At 47.8% G+C, this 21909-nt stretch overlaps 2 protein-coding genes across 2 annotated transcripts in view; both read right to left on the reverse strand.

Moving 5' to 3' along the window:
- LOC130282733 (oocyte zinc finger protein XlCOF22-like) overlaps positions 1–21909 on the reverse strand; it is a 178002-nt gene that overhangs the window by 34446 nt on the left and 121647 nt on the right. The gene's annotated exons all lie outside the window — the stretch shown is intronic.
- Positions 8888–21909, reverse strand: part of LOC130299812 (uncharacterized) — a 76017-nt gene continuing 62995 nt past the window's right edge. Inside the window, exons 13-22 of the mRNA XM_056551493.1 lie at positions 17854–17902; positions 17653–17744; positions 17499–17565; positions 17302–17393; positions 13142–13220; positions 12943–13034; positions 12170–12248; positions 11971–12062; positions 11734–11842; positions 8888–10318 (exon numbers count right to left, since the gene is read on the reverse strand). Of these exons, the coding sequence (XP_056407468.1) occupies positions 9039–10318; positions 11734–11842; positions 11971–12062; positions 12170–12248; positions 12943–13034; positions 13142–13220; positions 17302–17393; positions 17499–17565; positions 17653–17744; positions 17854–17902 (2031 nt within the window). The 3' untranslated portion in view covers positions 8888–9038. The remainder of the gene's footprint in view (positions 10319–11733; positions 11843–11970; positions 12063–12169; positions 12249–12942; positions 13035–13141; positions 13221–17301; positions 17394–17498; positions 17566–17652; positions 17745–17853; positions 17903–21909) is intronic.

Here is a 21909-nt window from a genome sequence, read left to right on the forward strand (position 1 = left end):
ATCCCTTCCATCAATGAAGACAGACACAATTTAATACATAACATAAACAGCATAACAAAAAGTGAGTGAAGGCAGGACAACCTCTGGGACTAGACTGGGGGGAATGGCACCTCACCCCCAGCATATAGTGGTGGGATGAGGGGCTGCAAAAGTGCGGGAACTGTCGGCCCCGAAGAAGTAAGAGGATAACATCCAGGCCCACCCCAAGGGGAGGGGTAATAGACTTAAAGGGGTATTCCTGTGACCCAGCGTTCTGAATATTTTGTTCACAATCTTTGGAGCGGGCAGCCGTGATTGCGACAACACGGCCAAGCCCCTCTATTCATGTCTATGGAAGGGGGCGTGTGGGCCGTCACGCCTCCTCTCATAGACATTAATGAAAGGGGCATGGCCATTACGTCAAGACCACTGCCGCCGTAACCCAGCTTTTGGTCAAGGGGTACTCTAACCCTACACATCTTATCCCCTATCCAAAGTATATGGGATAAGATGTCTGATCGTGGGGTCCCGCCCCGATGGGGACCCCTGCAAACTCGGTTGCGGCACCCCTGACATCCATTGCACGGAGTGAACTTCGCTCCATGCCAGATGACTGGCGATGTGGGGCGGAGACTCGTGATGTCACGGCCATGCCCCCTCAATGCAAGTCTATGGGAGGGGGCGTGACGGCCATCACACCCCCTCCTATTGACTTGCAATGACGTCACGAGCCTCTGGCGCTGCACCCAACGCTCTAAACGAATGCCGGGTGCCGCAGGGAGATCGCGGGGGTCCGCAGCAGGACCCCCACGATCAGCCATCTTATCCCCTATCCTGTGGATAGGGGATAAGATGTCTAGCAGCGGAGTAACCCTTTAACCCCTAGGGAGAACAGGGGGTGTGGGAATTGGGGGAATAAGAGCTCTCTCTCCTGGGTCTTAAAGGAACAGGGTGCTCATACGTCAGAGGGCCCGATCATGCAGATAAGGAAGAGAGTGCACGGTAGTGATCTCTGCAGAACAGGAAGGGACAGCTGATTATTAGCCCAGACTGAAAAGATTTCAGGATTATTTTATTACAGAGACATTAAATGGAAAGTAAGAAAAACAAATGTTAAATGTAGTGAACAAACTAGAGTGTGTAGAATTTAAATAGCATAGCACTTCGAGGGTTAATGACCATACTAGCAATGCAGGCTAATACCGGCTGTATCTCCGTCACAATGGCCCTGATCCGGGTGTGTTTTGCCTCATTTTAATCCGACTTACATACACTATAACCCTGTGTGTTGGGTTTAGTGCGCGTGAAACAGCGGTCATAGTCCCTTTAATTAATTTTTACCCACTCCATAAACCCTCGTTTTCAATCCGCTTTCTCCTCCTCGCCTTCAAAGCTGTAACTTTTATTTTTCCATCCATAGATCTATATGTTGTTTTTTTGTGCGACCAAAATTGTACTTTGTAATGACGTCACTCATTTTACCATAAAGGTACGGTGCAACCAAAAAATTATTATTTATAGGGGAAAATTGAAAAGTAAACCAACATTTTGATGGGTTTCGTTTTTACGCAGTGCACTTTACAGTAGAACAGACAGGTTCTCTTTAATCTGGAGGTCAATACGATTACAACGATCCACAATTTATGCTGTTTTTCAATTATTGTACTACTTTTTTGAAGAAAAAGTCACTTTTCTTTTAAAGGAAAACTCCAGCCAAAATTAACTTAGCCCCTATCCACAGGAAGTAGATGATCACAGGGGATCCAACCGCTAAGACCCCCCGCGATCTCCAGAACGGGACCCGGCTTTTAGTGAGGAGCGCGTTCAGTCTACCGATCGTGGTCGGACTCCCGCGATCAGCTACTTATCCCTACTAATAAGTTAATTTTGGCTGGAGATCTCCTTTAACCCCTTAATGACGCATTTTTTTTTATGTTTTCATTTTTTACTCCTCGCCTTTTAACCTTCAGGACATCGGGTGTACAGGTACATCCTTGTATCCTGGTACTTAAGGACAAAGGGCGTACCTGTATGCTCTGAATCCTTAAGTGAGTACAGGAGCTGCGCTCGCTTCAGAGCGGTGAGTGTCGGCCACTATCAGTAGCCAGACACTGAGTGCGAATGCCGGTGACTAAAGGGTTAAATGCCGGGCAATCGCCGCTGCCCGGCACTTAACCCTTTAGATGCTGCAATCAGTTGCGATCATGGCATCCAAAGTGAAAGTGAAAGCTGCCGGAGCTCACGGTACCCTTCATACGTGATCACAGGTATTCCGTGAGCTAAAGTGGTGGAGGAGGATCCCCTTACCTGCCTCCTGCTGCCAATTTAATGTAGGTTGGGCTTAGCCAGGCTATATCAGTGGATTGCTGAGCATACTGTGTAATGCTACTCCATAGGCCCAACATTATACAGTAAATGCAATCTAATGATTACATATAAATTAGTGTAAAATAGTTTAAAAAATGTTTGTAAAATTATATAAAATCAAATTACCCTAATTTTCCCATTTTACAAAAATAATTTTTTTTACATTTGGTATCGCCGCATGCGTAATTGGACAAACTATTAAAATATAATTTTTATGATCCTAAACGGTAAATGGCATTACCGATAAAAAATTCCTAACACTACTTGTCCTTTCTGCTTGACCCACTTCTGACTTTGGCCTAAAAACTGCAGTGGTCATAAAGGGAGGTGTGGCTAATGAGCACGGCGGCAGCCCTGGAGTGGCAAGAAAGCTGTCCCGCTGATTCACCGACATTAACCCGGCACTCAACGGCTTCCTTGGGGGTTAACTACTGAATGAGAGAGGGGGAGTCTTCGTGTTTACAATTAACGCCACGGTTGGAGCTATTACCATGACCTGCAGCAGAACCAAAATAAAACAGCCCGACAAAATTAACATCTTTTTACCTACTGGCGGAACAGAGTGGGTGCTGGAGCGACGCCTAGTGGTTCTGAACAAGGACTTCCCAACCTCACAGCGGGCCAGCGATGTCTAGAGGAGGAGGTGCAAGCATGATGGAAACCAAGGAGACAGCACAGAGGAACGTAGTGGCGAGTAAGGGTCATGTGGAGGAATCGCCTAACGCCAAAGCACCAGAGAGAAGCGAGGCAGTGAGGAGTGGAGCGCCAACACAGGAGGGACAGGAGACTAGCGATAGTCCCAACCCCACGCCAGATGCTAGGGCTGGATGAGTGTTAGGATTCGGCTAGCTGGATGTGGATCCTCTGTGTCAGCGAGGGATTGGCGTGGACCGTGTTGGTGGACCGGTTCTAGGTTGCTACTGGTTTTCACCAGAGCCCGCCGCAAAGCGGTATGGTCTTGCTGCGGCGGTAGCAACCAGGTCGTATCCACCGGCAACGGCTCAACCTCGCTGACTGCTGAGAAGGCGTGGGACAGAAGGGCTAGGCAGAGGCAAGGTCGGACGTAGCAGAAGGTCAGGGCAGGCAGCAAGGATCGTAGTCAGGGGCAACGGCAGGAGGTCTGGAACACAGGCTAGGAACACACAAGGAAAGGCTTTCACTGGCACACTGGCAACAAAATCCGGCAAGGAAGGGAAGGGGAAGTGAGGTTATATAGACAGGTGCACAGGTGGAAGCTAATCAGACTGATTGGTCCAGGCACCAATCATTGGTGCACTGGCCCTTTAAATCTTAAAGAGCTGGCGAGCGCGCGCCAGGACGTGACTTGGGATGCGATTCGCGAGCGGGCGCTTCCCGCTATGCGAATCGCATCCCCGCCAGCAGAGTCAGTGCAGCGCTCCCGGTCAGCGGGTCTGACCGGGGTGCTGCAGAGAGAGGAACGCCGCGAGCGCTCCAGGGAGGAGCAGGGACCCGGAGCGCTCGGCGTAACAATGAGACTTAGGAGAGGGGTGAACGGCAGAGGCAGACGGGATGCGGCCCAGCAGAAGAGTTGCTGCAGCCAAATAGAAGAGGGAATGCAAGGTCACTGGGGAACCGTGAAACAAGAGGTCAGTGTATCAGGAGCCTGGGAGTGCAATGATATTAAATGATGGATTATGTGGTGGAAATGAGGACTGGCCAGCATTATCTGGGGCCGACAGCAGTATCGCAGGAGGGTCGAGCCCAGGCAGAGCATTAGGGGGCAATGTTAAAACAGACTGGAGGCCATATGCCTTAAAGGATTTTACTCCCGGGGGAACAAGAGGTGGTTCTAATAAGGCTATGATGCAAGGCACCCCGAGCCGGCTATCTCAAGTCCCTTACCAGGCAAGACTGGCCTTTATCCCAGCTGTTAACCATATGTGGTGGCTCGGTACCGTATTACATACCGTACCTAGTGTAGAGGTCCCCAAAGTCAGAGTAACTACGCTCAGGTAGGGTCCCTCAGGTGGGACAACCCCTAGTCGCCTCTTCTCAAGTCTAATTGTCTAATGTTAATATATGTATATATTTAATAATAGTATTCATCTAGGATAATGTATAGTACTTACCTTGTTTAGCATCGCAGGACCTTCAGTCATGTGACCATGTTAATCTCCTCTATGGTATATTGGAGGACCTTAGGAGGTCCTTGGGTCACATGTTACCCACAAGTCTTTGTAATGGTGATTGACATCAGTATTGGACTAATTAGCTCTAGTCCAGCCCCTGCCCATATATGAGAGCTGTAGCCAATTATCGCTCTCTTGGGTTACTGCTTTCGTGGATGCCGGACTAGCAGGACGGATCTGCGCAACTTGCAAAGACACGCTAGGCCTGAAAACCTACCGGCCTCAGCTGAACTAAAACCGTGAGTTCTAAACTACCCTCGCTAAAGCTAGCGTGACTACTGGACCACAACTAAATCCCCTAAATCCAGTGGAACATAACATAATTCCTTAAAGACTCTTACTTGCTAAAGTCTCAACCTTTGTCAACCTCCAAAGAAAGCAGTTGTATGTATAGAGACTGTTCCGTTACTGAAGCTTGCAGAAAATCTTCAGTAAAAGTTATACTTGTTTCAGAAAACTCTCCGGTTGTGGACATTCGATTATTATCTACCTCCCTATCGCTCTTGGGAAGGGTGGCGGTAGGACAAGCATTACAGAGGAGCCCCCACCCTGGCATCACAAATAGCAAGGGTTAACAAGCACCCTTTAACTACCGCACAGCTACACTCCCCATACCCTACATCCCCCAGGCTATCACACATAACTTACTGTTTGAGTCTATATCCCCCAAACAATTGGTAGAAACCCAATGAATGCAGGATAAGTCACCATCACATGGAAGCGCCGTTACTAAGTGCCCAAATGAAGGGGCAGGGTTAATACCGGTCACCGAAACTGCTAGGAGACAAATTCTGCTGGAATTACAAACTTCCTTTAGGCTGCATTCGGCTGCAACTGTATTGCAAACCGTCTGTATAGACATTTCGTAGAAAACCGTATGCGAACCTTAGCGTCCGGTTGTGTACGTTTTGCATCATTTACGGCTTTATCCGTTTTTTTCCCTTACACAAAACTGTAGTTTACTATGGATTTATGTCCGGGTGAAAAACCAGATACAACCCGTATACTATGGGAACCGTACTGAACCGTATGTGCGTGCTGTTCCATCCGGTTTGCACATGCGCAGCTCACGCTGAAAGTTCTTCCCACAAATAGAACAAGAAGAACTTACAAAATGCGGTTACCAGTTCACATAAGGATTTCACATGTGGAGCAGAAGCTGGATAAAACCACGGCAGCACAAAATGCAATAGCAAACGAAGTAGGGGAGCTAAAAAATGAAATAGAAACCCTTAAAGGGGTACCCCGGTGGAAAACTTTTTTTCTTTAAATCAACTGGTGCCAGAAAGTTACAGATTTGTAAATTACTTCTATAAAAAAAATCTTAATCCTTCCAGTACTTAATAGCTGCTGAATACTACAGAGGAAATTCTTTTATTTTTGGAACACAGAGCTCTCAGCCGCAACTCCTTCCTCTGTCAGGTGAAACGGCGTCCCACCTCCTCCCTTTGGCCAATCTCCATCAGTCGTCAGCCGCAACTCCTTCCTCTGTCAGGTGAAACGGCGTCCCACCTCCTCCCTTGGGCCAATCTCCATCAGTTGTCAGCCGCAACTCCGTCCTCCGTCAGGTGAAACTGCGTCCCGCCTCCTCCCAATTGCTGTCAGTCGTCAGCTGCAACTCCATCAGGTGAAACTGCGTCCCGCCTCCTCCCTCACACCAATGCCGTCCTCCTTCAGCCACAACTCCCTCGTCCAAAACGCCATCATGCCTCAGACGATTCTCCCTCAGATGCAACTTCCTGCCGCATAGCAGAGCCGTCGCTGCACAGCATGTATAGCAGAGTCGAAACTGTGAAACTTGCACGTGTACTACAGACACTACAGTGACCCCCTGAACTATGATGGCCCTGACATACGATCATTTCAGCATACGATCACTCTCAGAGGCCATCGCATGTTGAAGGCAGCATCAACATACAATGCTTTTGTATGTCGGGGCCATAGCATAAACGGCTATCCGGCAGCACACACTGCTTCAGCTGCCACCGGATAGCCGTTTACGGTGCCCCGTGTGGTCCGGTGATGGTCTCCGGTCTGTCCTCGGGGCACTGGAGCGTCCCCTTCGGGATCCGCTGCATGTCTGTCGCTCTCCTTCGTCGTCATCACAAGGGGATCCGCGGGAAGCAGAGACGTCCGGAGCTGCGGGGACACCCCGGGGACGCGGCAACAGCGCTGGACGGCGACATCCAGGGCAGCAGTGACGAGCGGTGATGGGTCCGGAGCGGTGCGGACAGGTGAGTACAACTTCCTATACTTTACATTGCACAGATCCCTCAACATACAATGGTTTCAACTAACGATGGTTCATTTGGAACGGATTACCATCGTATGTTGAGGGACCACTGTACATGTTCTACAGAGTCTGTATAGCAGAGCCGACATTGAATAGCATGTACAGCAGAGAGCCGACACTGACTCAGCTCTGCTACACGGCAGGAAAGTTTTTTGTCTGTCGGATGAGAGACTTTAGGATGACGAAGGAGGGAGTTGCGGCTGACACCTGACGGAGATTGGCCTGAGGGAGGAGGCGGGACGACGTTTCACCTGACGGAGGACGGAGTTACGACTGACGATGTCCTAAAATGGACACCGTAAGAATGGTCAGAATGTACCGTGGCCTGTTGGACAGCTGCTGGCGATGTAGCTCCCAAGTTGGAACACTGCTGCATGTGTAGTGGAAGTACGGGCCGTATCCAGGGTTTGTGGACACGTTTTCCGGTACACTGTGTAATATAATAGGTTATACAATCCCGTGGGGCCCAGAGGTAGCTCTGTTAAACCTTGGGTTGGAGGAATTGCCTCTACCAGATAATGGTAATAGCCCATTTCTTAACAGTAACCAGAAGTAAAATAGCATCAAAGTGGAAGGGTACGGAAATCCCGGAACTTAAAGGGGTACTCCGCTGCTCAGCGTTTGGAAAAAACTGTTCCGAACGCTGGAGCCGGGAGCGCGTGACGTCATAACCCCGCCCCCTCATTACATCATGCCCCACCCCCTCAATGCAAGTCTATTGGAGGGGGCGTGACAGCCATCACGCCTCCTCCCATAGACTTGCATTGAGGGGTGGGGCATGACTTCATGAGGGGGCGGGGCTATGACGTCACAAGCTCCCGACGCCGGCTCCAACGTTTGGAACAGTTTGACGAACTTATTCGTTCCTGGGGAGGGAAGGGGTTAACATTTTTTTGCACCATTATTGTTTTGATGGGACTTTTTGATCTTTTTTTTATTCATTATATATATATAATGTGACCAATAATCAGCACTTATGACATTTGTTTTTTTTTACATTTATGCCGTTCACCTCACGGGATCCTAAACTTATTTTAAAAGTTCAGACAATTTCTCATGAGCTGATACCAAATATATAGATGTTTTCTTTTTCTAAAATGGGAAAAGAAGGTAGATGTAATTTTTTATTAGGGGGCTTTTTATATCCTTTTTTTTATACTTTTTTTCCACCAATTAGATGCATTTTGCATAGCTTTATACAGTGTGATCAGCACTCCACTGATACAGCCAGGCTACATTATTGGAGCGTTGATCCGGCAGCTGGACCCTCCACCACCATTTTAGCTCATCGGACCCCTACGATCACATTGCAGGGTTCTTATGAGCACCACTGAGCTACCGGCATCTATGATTTATTCCTTTAGATGCAGTTATCGAGATTGATTATGGCATTTAAAGTGTTAAAGGAGTACTCCGCCCCTAGACATCTTATCCCCTATCCTTTGGATAGGGGATAAGATGTCAGATCGCCGCGGTCCCGCTGCTGGGGACCCCCGGGATCACCGCTGCAGCACCCCGCTGTCATTACTGCAGAGAGCGAGTTCGCTCTGTGCGTAATGATGGGCGATACAGGGGACGGAGCAGCGTGACGTCATGGCTCCGCCCCTCGTGACATCACGGCACTCCCCATAAATACAAGTCTATGGCAGGGGCGTTACGACCGTTACGCCCCCTCCCATAGACTCGTATTGAGGGGGGCAGGCCGTGACGTCACGAGGGGCGGGCGTAACGATGCTCCGGCCCCTCTACTGCCCGTCATTACGTGCAGAGCGAACTCGCTCTGTACAGTAATGACAGCGGGGTGCTGCAGCGGTGATCCCGGGGGTCTCCAGCAGCGGGACCGCGGCGATCTGACATCTTATCCCCTATCCTTTGGATAGGGGATAAAATGTCTAGGGGCGGAGTACCCCTTTAAGGACGGGCAGTGTCCGATTACCCATAGTTTCCACAAATCACTCACCACCTATAAAGTGAGCGCGTTTACTACACTCACTTTATACTCGCTTTAACTCGTCTAGGGGTTAAAAATAGGTTATTTCATAAGGACACGTTCTATGTAAGACCCATAAGGAAATAAATGTCGTCATTTGTGGTAGATTTTTATTGGATCCATCACTTTATCCACCACATGAACGACCATCAGATATTTCCACATAATAAACAAAACCTTCCATGGGGCGTACTCACTTACGCTCACCTTCTCTTCCTTTAGTTATAAAACATTTTCCACATTCGGAACATGACTTTTCTCATATGTGACTTCTTGCATGTGTGATAAGATGCGATTTACTTGAAAAACATTTCCCACATTCTGAACATGAATACGGCTTCTCTCCTGTGTGATATTTCTCATGTTTAACCAGATCTGATTTACTCATGTAACATTTCCCACATTCCAAACACGGATATGGCCTCAGTCCGGTGTGAATTTTCTCATGCGAAGTAAGATTTGATTTATACGTAAAACATTTCCCACATTCTGAGCAAGAATACGGCTTCTCTCCCGTGTGACCTCTCGCATGTCTAACAAGACTTGATTTATCTGTAAAACATTTCCCACATTCTGAACAGGAATATGGCTTCTCTCCTTTATGAATTCTGTCATGTGCAGCAAGATGGTATTTACTTGGGAAACATTTCCCACATTCTGAACATGAAAATGGCTTTTCTCCTGTGTGGCATTTTTCATGTTTAAGCAAATCTGATTTACTTGTAAAACATTTCCCACATTCTGAACATGAATACGGCTTTTCACCTGTGTGGGCTCTTTCATGTGTAATAAGATGAGATTTATATGTAAAACATCTTCCACATTCTGAGCACGAATACGGCTTCTCTCCTGTGTGGATCCTCTCATGTGTCACTAGACTATGTTTACTCGTAAAAGATCTCCCACATTCTGAACACGAATACGGTTTCTCTCCTGTGTGAGTCCTTTCATGTATAACAAGATTTGATTTACCTGTAAAACATTTACCACATTCTGAGCATGAATATGGCTTTTCTCCTGTGTGACCTTTTTCATGTTTAAGAAGCTGAGATTTATAGGTGAAGCTGTTGCCACATTCTGAACATGAGTACGGCTTCTCTCCCGTGTGACTTCTTTCATGCGTAACAAAATTTGATTTGCTTGTAAAACGTTTCCCACATTCTGAACATGAATACAGCTTCTCTCCTGTGTGGATTCTTCTGTGTGTGCGGAGACTTGAGATTACTGTAAATTGTTTTCCACATTCATCACATTTAAACTTTTTTGCCCCTTTCTGATCTGTCCTTGTGGTAACAATGTGTGGTTGGTCAGGAGAAGGTTCCCCATGATCAGGGGGATCATTATATGACTGATCTGGATGGACATTAGGGGTAAGGAGGTCTTCTCCTGAGGAGCGCTCCATGATCTCTCCATCTTCTCCTGAGGAGCGCTCCATGATCTCTCCATCTTCTGCTGACGAGCGCTCCATGATCTCTCCATCTTCTCCTTTATCATTCAGGGATAACATGACGTTTCCCTCAGAATTCTTACTGGGATTTTCTGTTGGGATAAAATGGAATTCAAATTAATATGAAGATGATTTGGTGCCAACAGACTCTCTTAGGGCAGTGTTTCCCAACCAGCGTGCCTCCAGCTGTTGTGAAACTACAACTCCCAGCATGCCCGGACAGCCAGCGGCTGTCCGGGCATGCTGGGAGTTGTAGTTTCACAACAGCTGGAGGCACCCTGGTTGGGAAACACTGCTCTATGGAATTACGTACACTCATTTACCAGCTAAAAAAATCTCACACTTAAGGAACTGAGAATTCTGAGGGATGCGAAAAACGATTGGAGAAAAATAGGAACCCACGGGGACTAAGACCCCACCACTTCTATCTCTGCGAGGAGGGGAGCACTCACCAGTTTAAACAATCTCATGAACGTCATCATGAAACATGAACAAAAAAAAAGAGCCTGAGTAACATAAGGGTTAAAATAAAAAAATCCATACTGGCCTTCCAGGACCACAAGAAATATTTAAAGGGGTACTCAGCCTCTAGACATCATATCCCCTATCCAAAGAACAGGGGATAAGATGTTTAACCGTGGGGGGGGATCGAGCCGCTGGGACCCCTCCTGTTAGGGGCGTTGGAACCATGTACATGTACTACAACTTGTGGCAAAAAAAAACATTATGTCAGAATTATTTCGATTGGCCAACTATGTTACACATCCCAGATCTCAATAAAGAGGCTGGGTCTTTAAGTGGCGTACTGAGCCATGGGGAGCAGAAAAGAACTGTCACAAGGTAATAGAACATTATACTGATGGAAAAAGATATAAGTCTAAAGATTGGAGAGAATCTCTATATAATCACCTACCTCAGGTCCTGACTATACATAACACAGGGGATCACTGGGGCCTGAATGTAATGTAGATCTAAGGTGATATATTTGTTAAAAGGTGTAATCTTTATTAACTCATAACACCAACAAAAAAGGTTAAAAATTCCAGTGTATCTCTCCTCCCGTATTAATAGTGGTCATTTGTGCCAATCAGGCATCACCTATTGTCTACCTGTGTGTACCTGCAGTGTGCACACGGTTATTGGGGGAGTCTACACTGTATATTAAAACCAGTCCTATGCCCCCCTCGACATGTTTCGCCGCAGGACGTGGCTTTGTCAAGAGGTTTTAGGGCACTGAATGAGAAATGCCAATACAGGGGTTTAAATAAATTAAAACCAGTCCTATGCCCCCTTTTGGTTAATTGGTTTAAAACAACCCTCCATATATTGGTCCACAGTTGGATCGTAGATCTAAGGTGGAGCCTCCCCTGAAGAAACCTCTGAATTCACTCTGTAATCCATTATTACATACCTGGGGTAACACCTCCTGGAATTATTACATACCTGGGGTAACACCTCCTGGAATTATTACATACCTGGGGTAACACCTCCTGGAATTATTACCTACCTGGGGTAACACCTCCTGGAATTTCCTCCTTCACTTTCCTCATACACGGGTGATGGCCCCTCATCCTCTCTTCTTCATCCTCCACTTTATTATTAGTCAGATCTCCCCCCTGATGTGACATATAGAACAATTCACTACAATACAGCAGACAGGAGGAGCAACAGAGACCCCCAAAATGTATTCCCACATTTATGACTGCAGGACCCCCTATAGAGATATAGGATCAGCCTCATCTACCTGATGCTTCTCTGGGACATTTCCCTCTGGACAGTCCTGGGAATACAGAGGGCGGGGACACCTCTCGGCTGGATTTCTATCAATGACTCCATCTGTAGGGAACACACAGTGATGAATAGATTATTCCATGCGATGATCAGATGATGGGTGTAGTAGTATCTAGGAGACCCTCCACCAATAATAGTCTCCCCCTCCTTACACTGCTGATTGGCCCAGAAATCCGTCTCCTCTTCTGGTTCATCTTTAACCTCAACCTTAATATCCATCAGATCTTCACCCTAAAGAGAAAAAAAACCCACACAAAATAAAAGGGGCTCCCGAATTCCATTATAACCTGGGGGGGCACACGGCCCCATGGTCCCCAGTATACATGTCCCCTCCTCCTTATTTCCTTCTTCCTCCTTTATCTCCACAGGTTGTTTTCCTCAGTTATTCTGCCCGGTAACAGCTGTTCTGCTGAGAGATGGATTCCTGCTTCTGATTGGAGGATCAGATTCTGCCCGGTAACCATGATCTTCTGCCCAGCGATGCTCCAGCCCAACAACAGCATTCTGATTGGCTGGAGGCCCATTGGCGGGAAAAGTATTTCCCTTCTATACTGGGCTGTGGTGTCTCCAGCTCAGTCACCTGTGGGAAGATTAGAAGAAGCCCCGCCCTCCCCCTTTTATTTCACTTTCCTTTCCATCACAATGTTTTATAGAAGAGGTAAGTGACCCGAGAAGTCATGGGGGACATGTCTATTATTATATCTTATTGGGGTTCTGCTATTTTATTACTACGACTTTGGTTTGAGGATTTGGTATTTTGATCATAGTTATTTATTTATTCTTGCATGAGTAGAGTCGGGGCGCCGGGCTGGAGATCGTGGGGGTCCCTACCCAGATCAAATGGAGTTCCCCTTTAATTAGAGTGGGACCTATGATGCCATTATCATGGATTCAATCACTTTATGGTCATATTTTGGTCTTCTACCTGATGCTTCTCTGGGACATTTCCCTCTGGACAGTCCTGGGAATACAGAGGACGGGGACACCTCTCGGGTGGATTTCTATCAATGACTCCATCTGTAGGGAACACACAGTGATGAATAGATTATTCCATGTGATGATCAGATGATGGGTGTAGTAGTATCTAGGAGACCCTCCACCAATAAAAGTCTCCCCCTCCTTACACTGCTGATCGGCCCCGAAATCCGTCTCTTCCTTTACTTCATCTTTATCTTCAACCTTAATATCCATCAGATCTTCACCCTAAACAGACAAAAAAAAACCCTATGGAAGGATAATTGCTTCAAATCACTTTAGGGTAAAATGTTGGGGAAACTATGAAGGACGTGTCTAGCTATGGTGATGTGGGGGATGTACATGTCTTGCCATGGTGATGTGGGGGATGTACTGCTCTGGAGCTCCGCCTGCTGGACCCCCATCCTCTCTCATGGTGGATTTGAAGAGTAATCTTACGTAGTCCCAGCACTCCCGGACTGAGAGCGTGCTGCCTGGTGTAGAGGACCACATTATTACAGAACTACTCTGGCTCTGCTCACTCCTCTGCCTCAGGAGCTGCAATTACCCCCCTGGACTCGGCTCTGCCCCAGGCTTCTTACCTGGACTTGCTTACAGAGGATTGTCTATAGCCTCTGAAGCACATTAGCCGCAGCCTCCTATGAGGCCCCTAACCTCCACATAGGCCCTCGTCAGCATGTATACCTGGCTCCCATCAAGGGCAGAGGACCCCCCCCTGCACCACCCACCTGACTCTCCAGCTGTTCTGAAGGCATTTTTGGCACCACTATTGCCCTCTATGGCCCTACCTAACAGGTCATCCTCATCTCAATGGTCAAAGAGCTCTTCCTGGGCTACTCTGGCTCATGTCTCCACACCATCTCCCAAGGGGACTGCTCTTATACCGTCTCCTCATGCTTCTTAAAGGGGTACTCTGCCCCTAGACCTCTTATCTCTTGCAGTCTCGGCTGTTTCACCCCAAACATCTGATGCACGGAGCGAACTTCGCTGCCTGTCGGATGATGCGGAGGCTCGTGACGTCATCACCTCGCCCCCTCAATGCAAGTCTATGGCAGGGGGCGTGGTAGATGTTGCATTGAGGGGGTGTGGCCATGACGTCACGAGCCTCCGGCGCTGCACTAAACAAACGCCAGGTGCAGCAGGGAGATCGTGGGTGTCCCCAGCGGTGGGACCCCTGCAATCAGACATCTTATCCCCTATCCTTTGGATAGGGGATAAGATGTCTAGGGGCAGAGTACCCCTTTAATTTCCCCATGTGATGCCTATGCCGTAACCCTCTTCTTTCCAGCACTGCATGATGTTTGGATCATGCATACGGCCTGGACAATACTCCGCCAATCTTCAAGCATCGGCCCTCAAGTGTGCAGGACACTCCGAGATACATTCACACTGCAGGACACGCCGGGATACATTCACACTGCAGGACACATTCACACTGCAGGACACGCCGGGATACATTCACACTGCAGGACACGCCGGGATACATTCACACTGCAGGACACGCCGGGATACATTCACACTGCAGGACACGCCGGGATACATTCACACTGCAGGACACGCCGGGATACATTCACACTGCAGGACACATTCACACTGCAGGACACGCCGGGATACATTCACACTGCAGGACACGCCGGGATACATTCACACTGCAGGACACGCCGGGATACATTCACACTGCAGGACACGCCGGGATACATTCACACTGCAGGACACTCCGGGATACATTCACACTGCAGGACACGCCGGGATACATTCACACTGCAGGACACGCCGGGATACATTCACACTGCAGGACACGCCGGGATACAGTCACACTGCAGGACACGCCGGGATACAGTCACACTGCAGGACACGCCGGGATACATTCACACTGCAGGACACGCCGGGATACATTCACACTGCAGGACACGCCGGGATACATTCACACTGCAGGACACGCCGGGATACATTCACACTGCAGGACACATTCACACTGCAGGACACTGCGGGATACATTCACACTGCAGGACACATTCACACTGCAGGACACGCCGGGATACATTCACACTGCAGGACACGCCGGGATACAGTCACACTGCAGGACACATTCACACTGCAGGACACTGCGGGATACATTCACACTGCAGGACACGCCGGGATACATTCACACTGCAGGACACGCCGGGATACAGTCACACTGCAGGACACGCCGGGATACAGTCACACTGCAGGACACATTCACACTGCAGGACACGCCGGGATACATTCACACTGCAGGACACGCCGGGATACATTCACACTGCAGGACACGCCGGGATACATTCACACTGCAGGACACGCCGGGATACATTCACACTACAGGACACATTCACACTGCAGGACACTGCGGGATACATTCACACTGCAGGACACATTCACACTGCAGGACACGCCGGGATACATTCACACTGCAGGACACGCCGGGATACAGTCACACTGCAGGACACGCCGGGATACATTCACACTGCAGGACACGCCGGGATACATTCACACTGCAGGACACTCCGGGATACATTCACACTGCAGGACACATTCACACTGCAGGACACTGCGGGATACATTCACACTGCAGGACACGCCGGGATACATTCACACTGCAGGACACTCCGGGATACATTCACACTGCAGGACACATTCACACTGCAGGACACGCCGGGATACATTCACACTGCAGGACACGCCGGGATACATTCACAGCCCTTCTAGCTTTATGCATTGGTGGACATCGGCTCCATCCTTGTCCACCAAAGCGAATATATTGAACCTCCATATACAAATGGTTCCGGGTGACGTTGTCGTCCCTCACTACTAGGGTGAACGCTCTGGAACTGCGCAGGAGTCGACCTCTGTTCAGGCTTTACAATCAGGAGCCACCATTCCGACGAGGTCTTCTCCGTACGCCAAGATATGGACGACGTCGAACATTGAAGCAGGAGGAACCTCCTGAGTATACAAGGTCTTCCTAAGTCTTCACGTGAACTGTGGGAAGTGTTGACCCCTAAAAGGATCTCCCGGACCATTTTCCTGATGCCCCCATTGAAATAGGCAGAGCTGGTAGGCCGCTATGCCCACACAGTACAGATGATCCGCACCCAAGTGATGTCATCTGTCATATCCATTTGACATTCTTAGACATGTGAGACTACATTAGGAAATAACCTATAAGGACACTTCAGTACGACTCCTCCCATATCTCTCTTGTCACACTCTTACCCAGACCCCAAGCCTCTCCTTTACGGTCCTTCATAATAAGCATATCCAGCACCCATGTGGGTTTTCCCTTCTCCTTTTGGTCGGACATACGTTTGCCGGATGTCCTCCCAGAGCCCATTTACCAAGAGCTACTGTGTGTCTTGGGCTAAAGCCAACTATATCTCTCTGGAGGAGATCTTTAAAGGGGTACTCCACCCGTAGACATCTCTCCTGTCCAAAGTATAGGGGATAAGATGTCTGATTGCAAGGGTCCCGCCGCTGTAGACCCCCGCAATCTCCCTGCTGCACCTAATGTTTGTTTAGAGTGTCGGGTGCAGCGCTGGAGGCTCGTGATGTCGCGGTCATGCCCTGCTCGTGACGTCATGGCCACCTCATTGAGAGTCACTTGCATTGAAGGGGCGTGGCCATGACGTCACCAGCCTCCTCCCCGCATCGCCAGTCATCTGGCACTACGCTCCGTGTACCGGATGTCTGGGGTGCTGCACCCGAGATCGCGGGGGTCCCCAGCAGCTGGACCCCCGCGATCAGACATCTTATCCCCTATGACTAGGGGCGGAGTACCCATTTAAGGCAGCAACGTGGTCTTCACCATCAACCTTTGTGAGACATTACGAGCCGGATATTATCTCAGCAGCCTTAGGAATGATGGTTCCTTCAAGCGTCTTCTTCTGCTGCCCCCCCATTAAATTACTGCTACACATATCCCGTGAAGCCTGCCCAGGTTCTCCATCACTTTCAAAAGCAGAAGGTGCATCTGGTCGGCTTCATGGAGACTTGTTTTAGGATAGGTCACATGACTAAGTCACATGACGAGCCCTCTCTTATACCCTATTACTACACTACCTGCTTCTTAGCCAACACTAGGCCTGGGGGTTCCCATCGCTATCCATAAATCTCTCACTTACCAAGTTCCAAATTGTCCAAATGACCTCAAGGTTCTCTACATAATCCTCTCCCTATATACTGGAGGGGATAAGATCACGGTTCTGAACGGGTTTTGTCCTAATCTCGTGTCTACTAAATTGTGTGGATGGGGCCCTCTATTTGGTTAGGGGTACCGTATTAATATATTTACCTGATGGTTCTCTGGGACATTTCCCTCTGGACAGTCCTGGGAATACAGAGGGCGGGGACACCTCTCAGGTGGATTTCTATCAATGACTCCATCTGTAGGGAACACACAGTGATGAATAGATTATTCCATGTGATGATCAGATGATGGGTGTAGTAGTATCTAGGAGACCCTCCACCAATAAGTTTCCCCCTCCTTACACTGTCGATCCGTCTCCTCTTTTGGTTCAACTTTAGCCTCAACCTTAATACACATCAGATCTTCACCCTAAAAAAGTTAGAGAAAAAAAACATAAAAATGATCAGGGGTTAAATCAATTTATGATGATATTTTGGAGACTTTAGCCTCAACTACCTGATGGTTCTCTGGGACATTTCCCTCTGGACAGTCCTGGGAATACAGAGGGCGGGGACACCTCTCGGGTGGATTTCTATCAATGACTCCATCTGTAGGGAACACACAGGGAATGAATACATCAGTGCTGGATAGATTTCTATGTTACTAAGTAGTGAGAGTGATATCTATCTATATATATATATATATGTCTCTTCTTACCTTGTGATGTGAGGGGCCGGTGATCCTCCATCATGACTATGTCCTGGTACAGATCCTTGTGTCCTTCTACATACTCCCACTCCTCCATGGAGAAATAGACCGCAAAGTCCTACTGGGGTCAGTTCTGGAGACCTCAACTACAAAGAGACATCTATAATATAGAGCGGCTCCAAAGATGGGGACAACAATGGTGGAAATGTAGATGTGAACAAAAATGGTTGAAATGTAGATGGGGACAAAAATGGTGGAAATGTAGATGGGGACAACAATGGTGGAAATGTAGATGGGGACAACAATGGTGGAAATGTAGATGGGGACAACAATGGTGGAAATGTAGATGGGGACAACAATGGTGGAAATGTAGATGGGGACAACAATGGTGGAAATGTAGATGTGAACAAAAATGGTGGAAATGTAGATGGGGACAAAAATGGTGGAAATGTAGATGGGGACAACAATGGTGGAAATGTAGATGGGGACAACAATGGTGGAAATGTAGATGGGGACAACAATGGTGGAAATGTAGATGGGGGACAACAATGGTGGAAATGTAGATGGGGGACAACAATGGTGGAAATGTAGATGGGGGGCCAACAATGGTGGAAATGTAGATGGGGACCAACAATGGTGGAAATGTAGATGGGGACAACAATGGTGGAAATGTAGATGGGGGGACAACAATGGTGGAAATGTAGATGGGGGACAACAATGGTGGAAATGTAGATGGTGGACAACAATGGTGGAAATGTAGATGGAGGGACAACAATGGTGGAAATGTAGATGGGGGGCAACAATGGTGGAAATGTAGATGGGGGACAACAATGGTGGAAATGTAGATGGGGGACAACAATGGTGGAAATGTAGATGGGGGGACAAAAATGGTGGAAATGTAGATGGGGACAACAATGGTGGAAATGTAGATGGTGGACAACAATGGTGGAAATGTAGATGGGGGGGCAACAATGGTGGAAATGTAGATGGGGACAACAATGGTGGAAATGTAGATGGGGGACAACAATGGTGGAAATGTAGATGGGGGGACAACAATGGTGGAAATGTAGATGGGGACAACAATGGTGGAAATGTAGATGGTGGACAACAATGGTGGAAATGTAGATGGGGGACAACAATGGTGGAAATGTAGATGGGGGACAACAATGGTGGAAATGTAGATGGGGACAACAATGGTGGAAATGTAGATGGGGGACAACAATGGTGGAAATGTAGATGGGGGACAACAATGGTGGAAATGTAGATGGGGGGACAACAATGGTGGAAATGTAGATGGGGAGACAACAATGGTGGAAATGTAGATGGGGACAACAATGGTGGAAATGTAGATGGGGACAACAATGGTGGAAATGTAGATGGGGACAACAATGGTGGAAATGTAGATGGGGACAACAATGGTGGAAATGTAGATGGGGACAACAATGTTGCAAGAACTAAAGAAAAAAAAAACTCATCAGAAAAGAACAAAATGTGTATAGTCAGGAAGGAAGAGGGAGGAAAACATGATGGGGAAATCTATATATGTTATAGGAAGAAAGAAACTAAGAACAAAAGCCCCTCCTCATGTAATCTCCTTACTACTGGGGTGACACACTGTAACAAACCTCCTCCTCATGTAATCTCCTTACTACTGGGGTGACACACTGTAACAAACCTCCTCCTCATGTAATCTCCTTACTACTGGGGTGACACACTGTAACAAACCTCCTCCTCATGTAATCTCCTTACTGGGGTGACACACTGTAACAAACCTTCTCCTCGTGTAATCTCCTTACTACTGGGGTGACACACTGTAACAAACCTCCTCCTCATGTAATCTCCTTACTACTGGGGTGACACACTGTAACAAACCTCCTCCTCATGTAATCTCCTTACTGGGGTGACACACTGTAACAAACCTCCTCCTCATGTAATCTCCTTACTGGGGTGACACACTGTAACAAACCTTCTCCTCGTGTAATCTCCTTACTACTGGGGTGACACACTGTAACAAACCTCCTCCTCATGTAATCTCCTTACTACTGGGGTGACACACTGTAACAAACCTCCTCCTCATATAATCTCCTTACTACTGGGGTGACACACTGTAACAAACCTCCTCCTCATGTAATCTCCTTACTACTGGGGTGACACACTGTAACAAACCTCCTCCTCATGTAATCTTACTACTGGGGGTGACAAACTGTAACAAACCTCCTCCTCATGTAATCTCCTTACTACTGGGGTGACACACTGTAACAAACCTCCTCATGTAATCACCTTACTACTGGGGTGACACACTGTAACAAACCTCCTCCTCATGTAATCTCCTTACTACTGGGGTGACACACTGTAACAAACCTCCTCCTCATATAATCTCCTTACTACTGGGGTGACACACTGTAACAAACCTCCTCCTCATGTAATCTCCTTACTACTGGGGTGACACACTGTAACAAACCTCCTCCTCATGTAATCTCCTCACTACTGGCGTGACACACTGTAACAAACCTCCTCATGTAATCTCCTTACTACAGGGGGTGACACACTGTAACAACCCTCCTCCTCATGTAATCTCCTTACTACTGGGGGTGACACACTGTAACAAACCTCCTCCTCATGTAATCTCACTACTGGGGTGACACACTGTAACAAACCTCCTCCTCATGTAATCTCCTTACTACTGGGGGTGACACACTGTAACAAACCTCCTCCTCATGTAATCTCCTTACTACTGGGGTGACACATTGTAACAAACCTCCTCCTCATGTAATCTCCTCACTACTGGGGTGACACACTGTAACAAACCTCCTCCTCATGTAATCTCCTTACTACTGGGGTGACACACTGTAACAAACCCCCTCCTCATGTAATCTCCTTACTACTGGGGTGACACACTGTAACAAACCTCCTCCTCATGTAATCACCTTACTACTGGGGTGACACACTGTAACAAACCTCCTCCTCATGTAATCTCCTTACTACTGGGGTGACACACTGTAACAAACCTCCTCATGTAATCACCTTACTACTGGGGTGACACACTGTAACAAACCTCCTCCTCATGTAATCTCCTTACTACTGGGGTGACACACTGTAACAAACCTCCTCCTCATATAATCTCCTTACTACTGGGGTGACACACTGTAACAAACCTCCTCCTCATGTAATCTCCTTACTACTGGGGTGACACACTGTAACAAACCTCCTCCTCATGTAATCTCCTTACTACTGGGGTGACACACTGTAACAAACCTCCTCCTCATATAATCTCCTTACTACTGGGGTGACACACTGTAACAAACCTCCTCCTCATGTAATTACCTTACTACTGGGGTGACACACTGTAACAAACCTCCTCCTCATGTAATCTCCTTACTACTGGGGTGACACACTGTAACAAACCTCCTCCTTATGTAATCTCCTTACTACTGTGGTGACACACTGTAACAAACCTCCTCCTCATGTAATCTCCTTACTACTGGGGTGACACACTGTAACAAACCTCCTTCTCATGTAATCTCCTTACTACTGTGGTGACACACTGTAACAAACCTCCTCCTCATGTAATCTCCTTACTACTGGGGTGACACACTGTAACAAACCTCCTCCTCATGTAATCTCCTTACTACTGGGGTGACACACTGTAACAAACCTCCTCCTCATGTAATCTCCTTACTACTGGGGTGACACACTGTAACAAACCTCCTCCTCATGTAATCTCCTTACTGGGGTGACACACTGTAACAAACCTTCTCCTCGTGTAATCTCCTTACTACTGGGGTGACACACTGTAACAAACCTCCTCCTCATGTAATCTCCTTACTACTGGGGTGACACACTGTAACAAACCTCCTCCCATGTAATCTCCTTACTGGGGTGACACACTGTAATAAACCTCCTCATCATGTATTATCCTTACTACTGGGATGACACACTGTAACAAACCCCCTCCTCATGTAATCTTACTACTGGGGTGACACACTGTAACAAATCCCCTCCTCGTGTAATCTCCTTACTACTGGGGTGACACATAGTCACAAACCTCCTCCTCATGTAATCTCC

This window comes from Hyla sarda, chromosome 1 (genome assembly GCF_029499605.1).
Source record: "Hyla sarda isolate aHylSar1 chromosome 1, aHylSar1.hap1, whole genome shotgun sequence".
NCBI lineage: Eukaryota > Metazoa > Chordata > Amphibia > Anura > Hylidae > Hyla > Hyla sarda.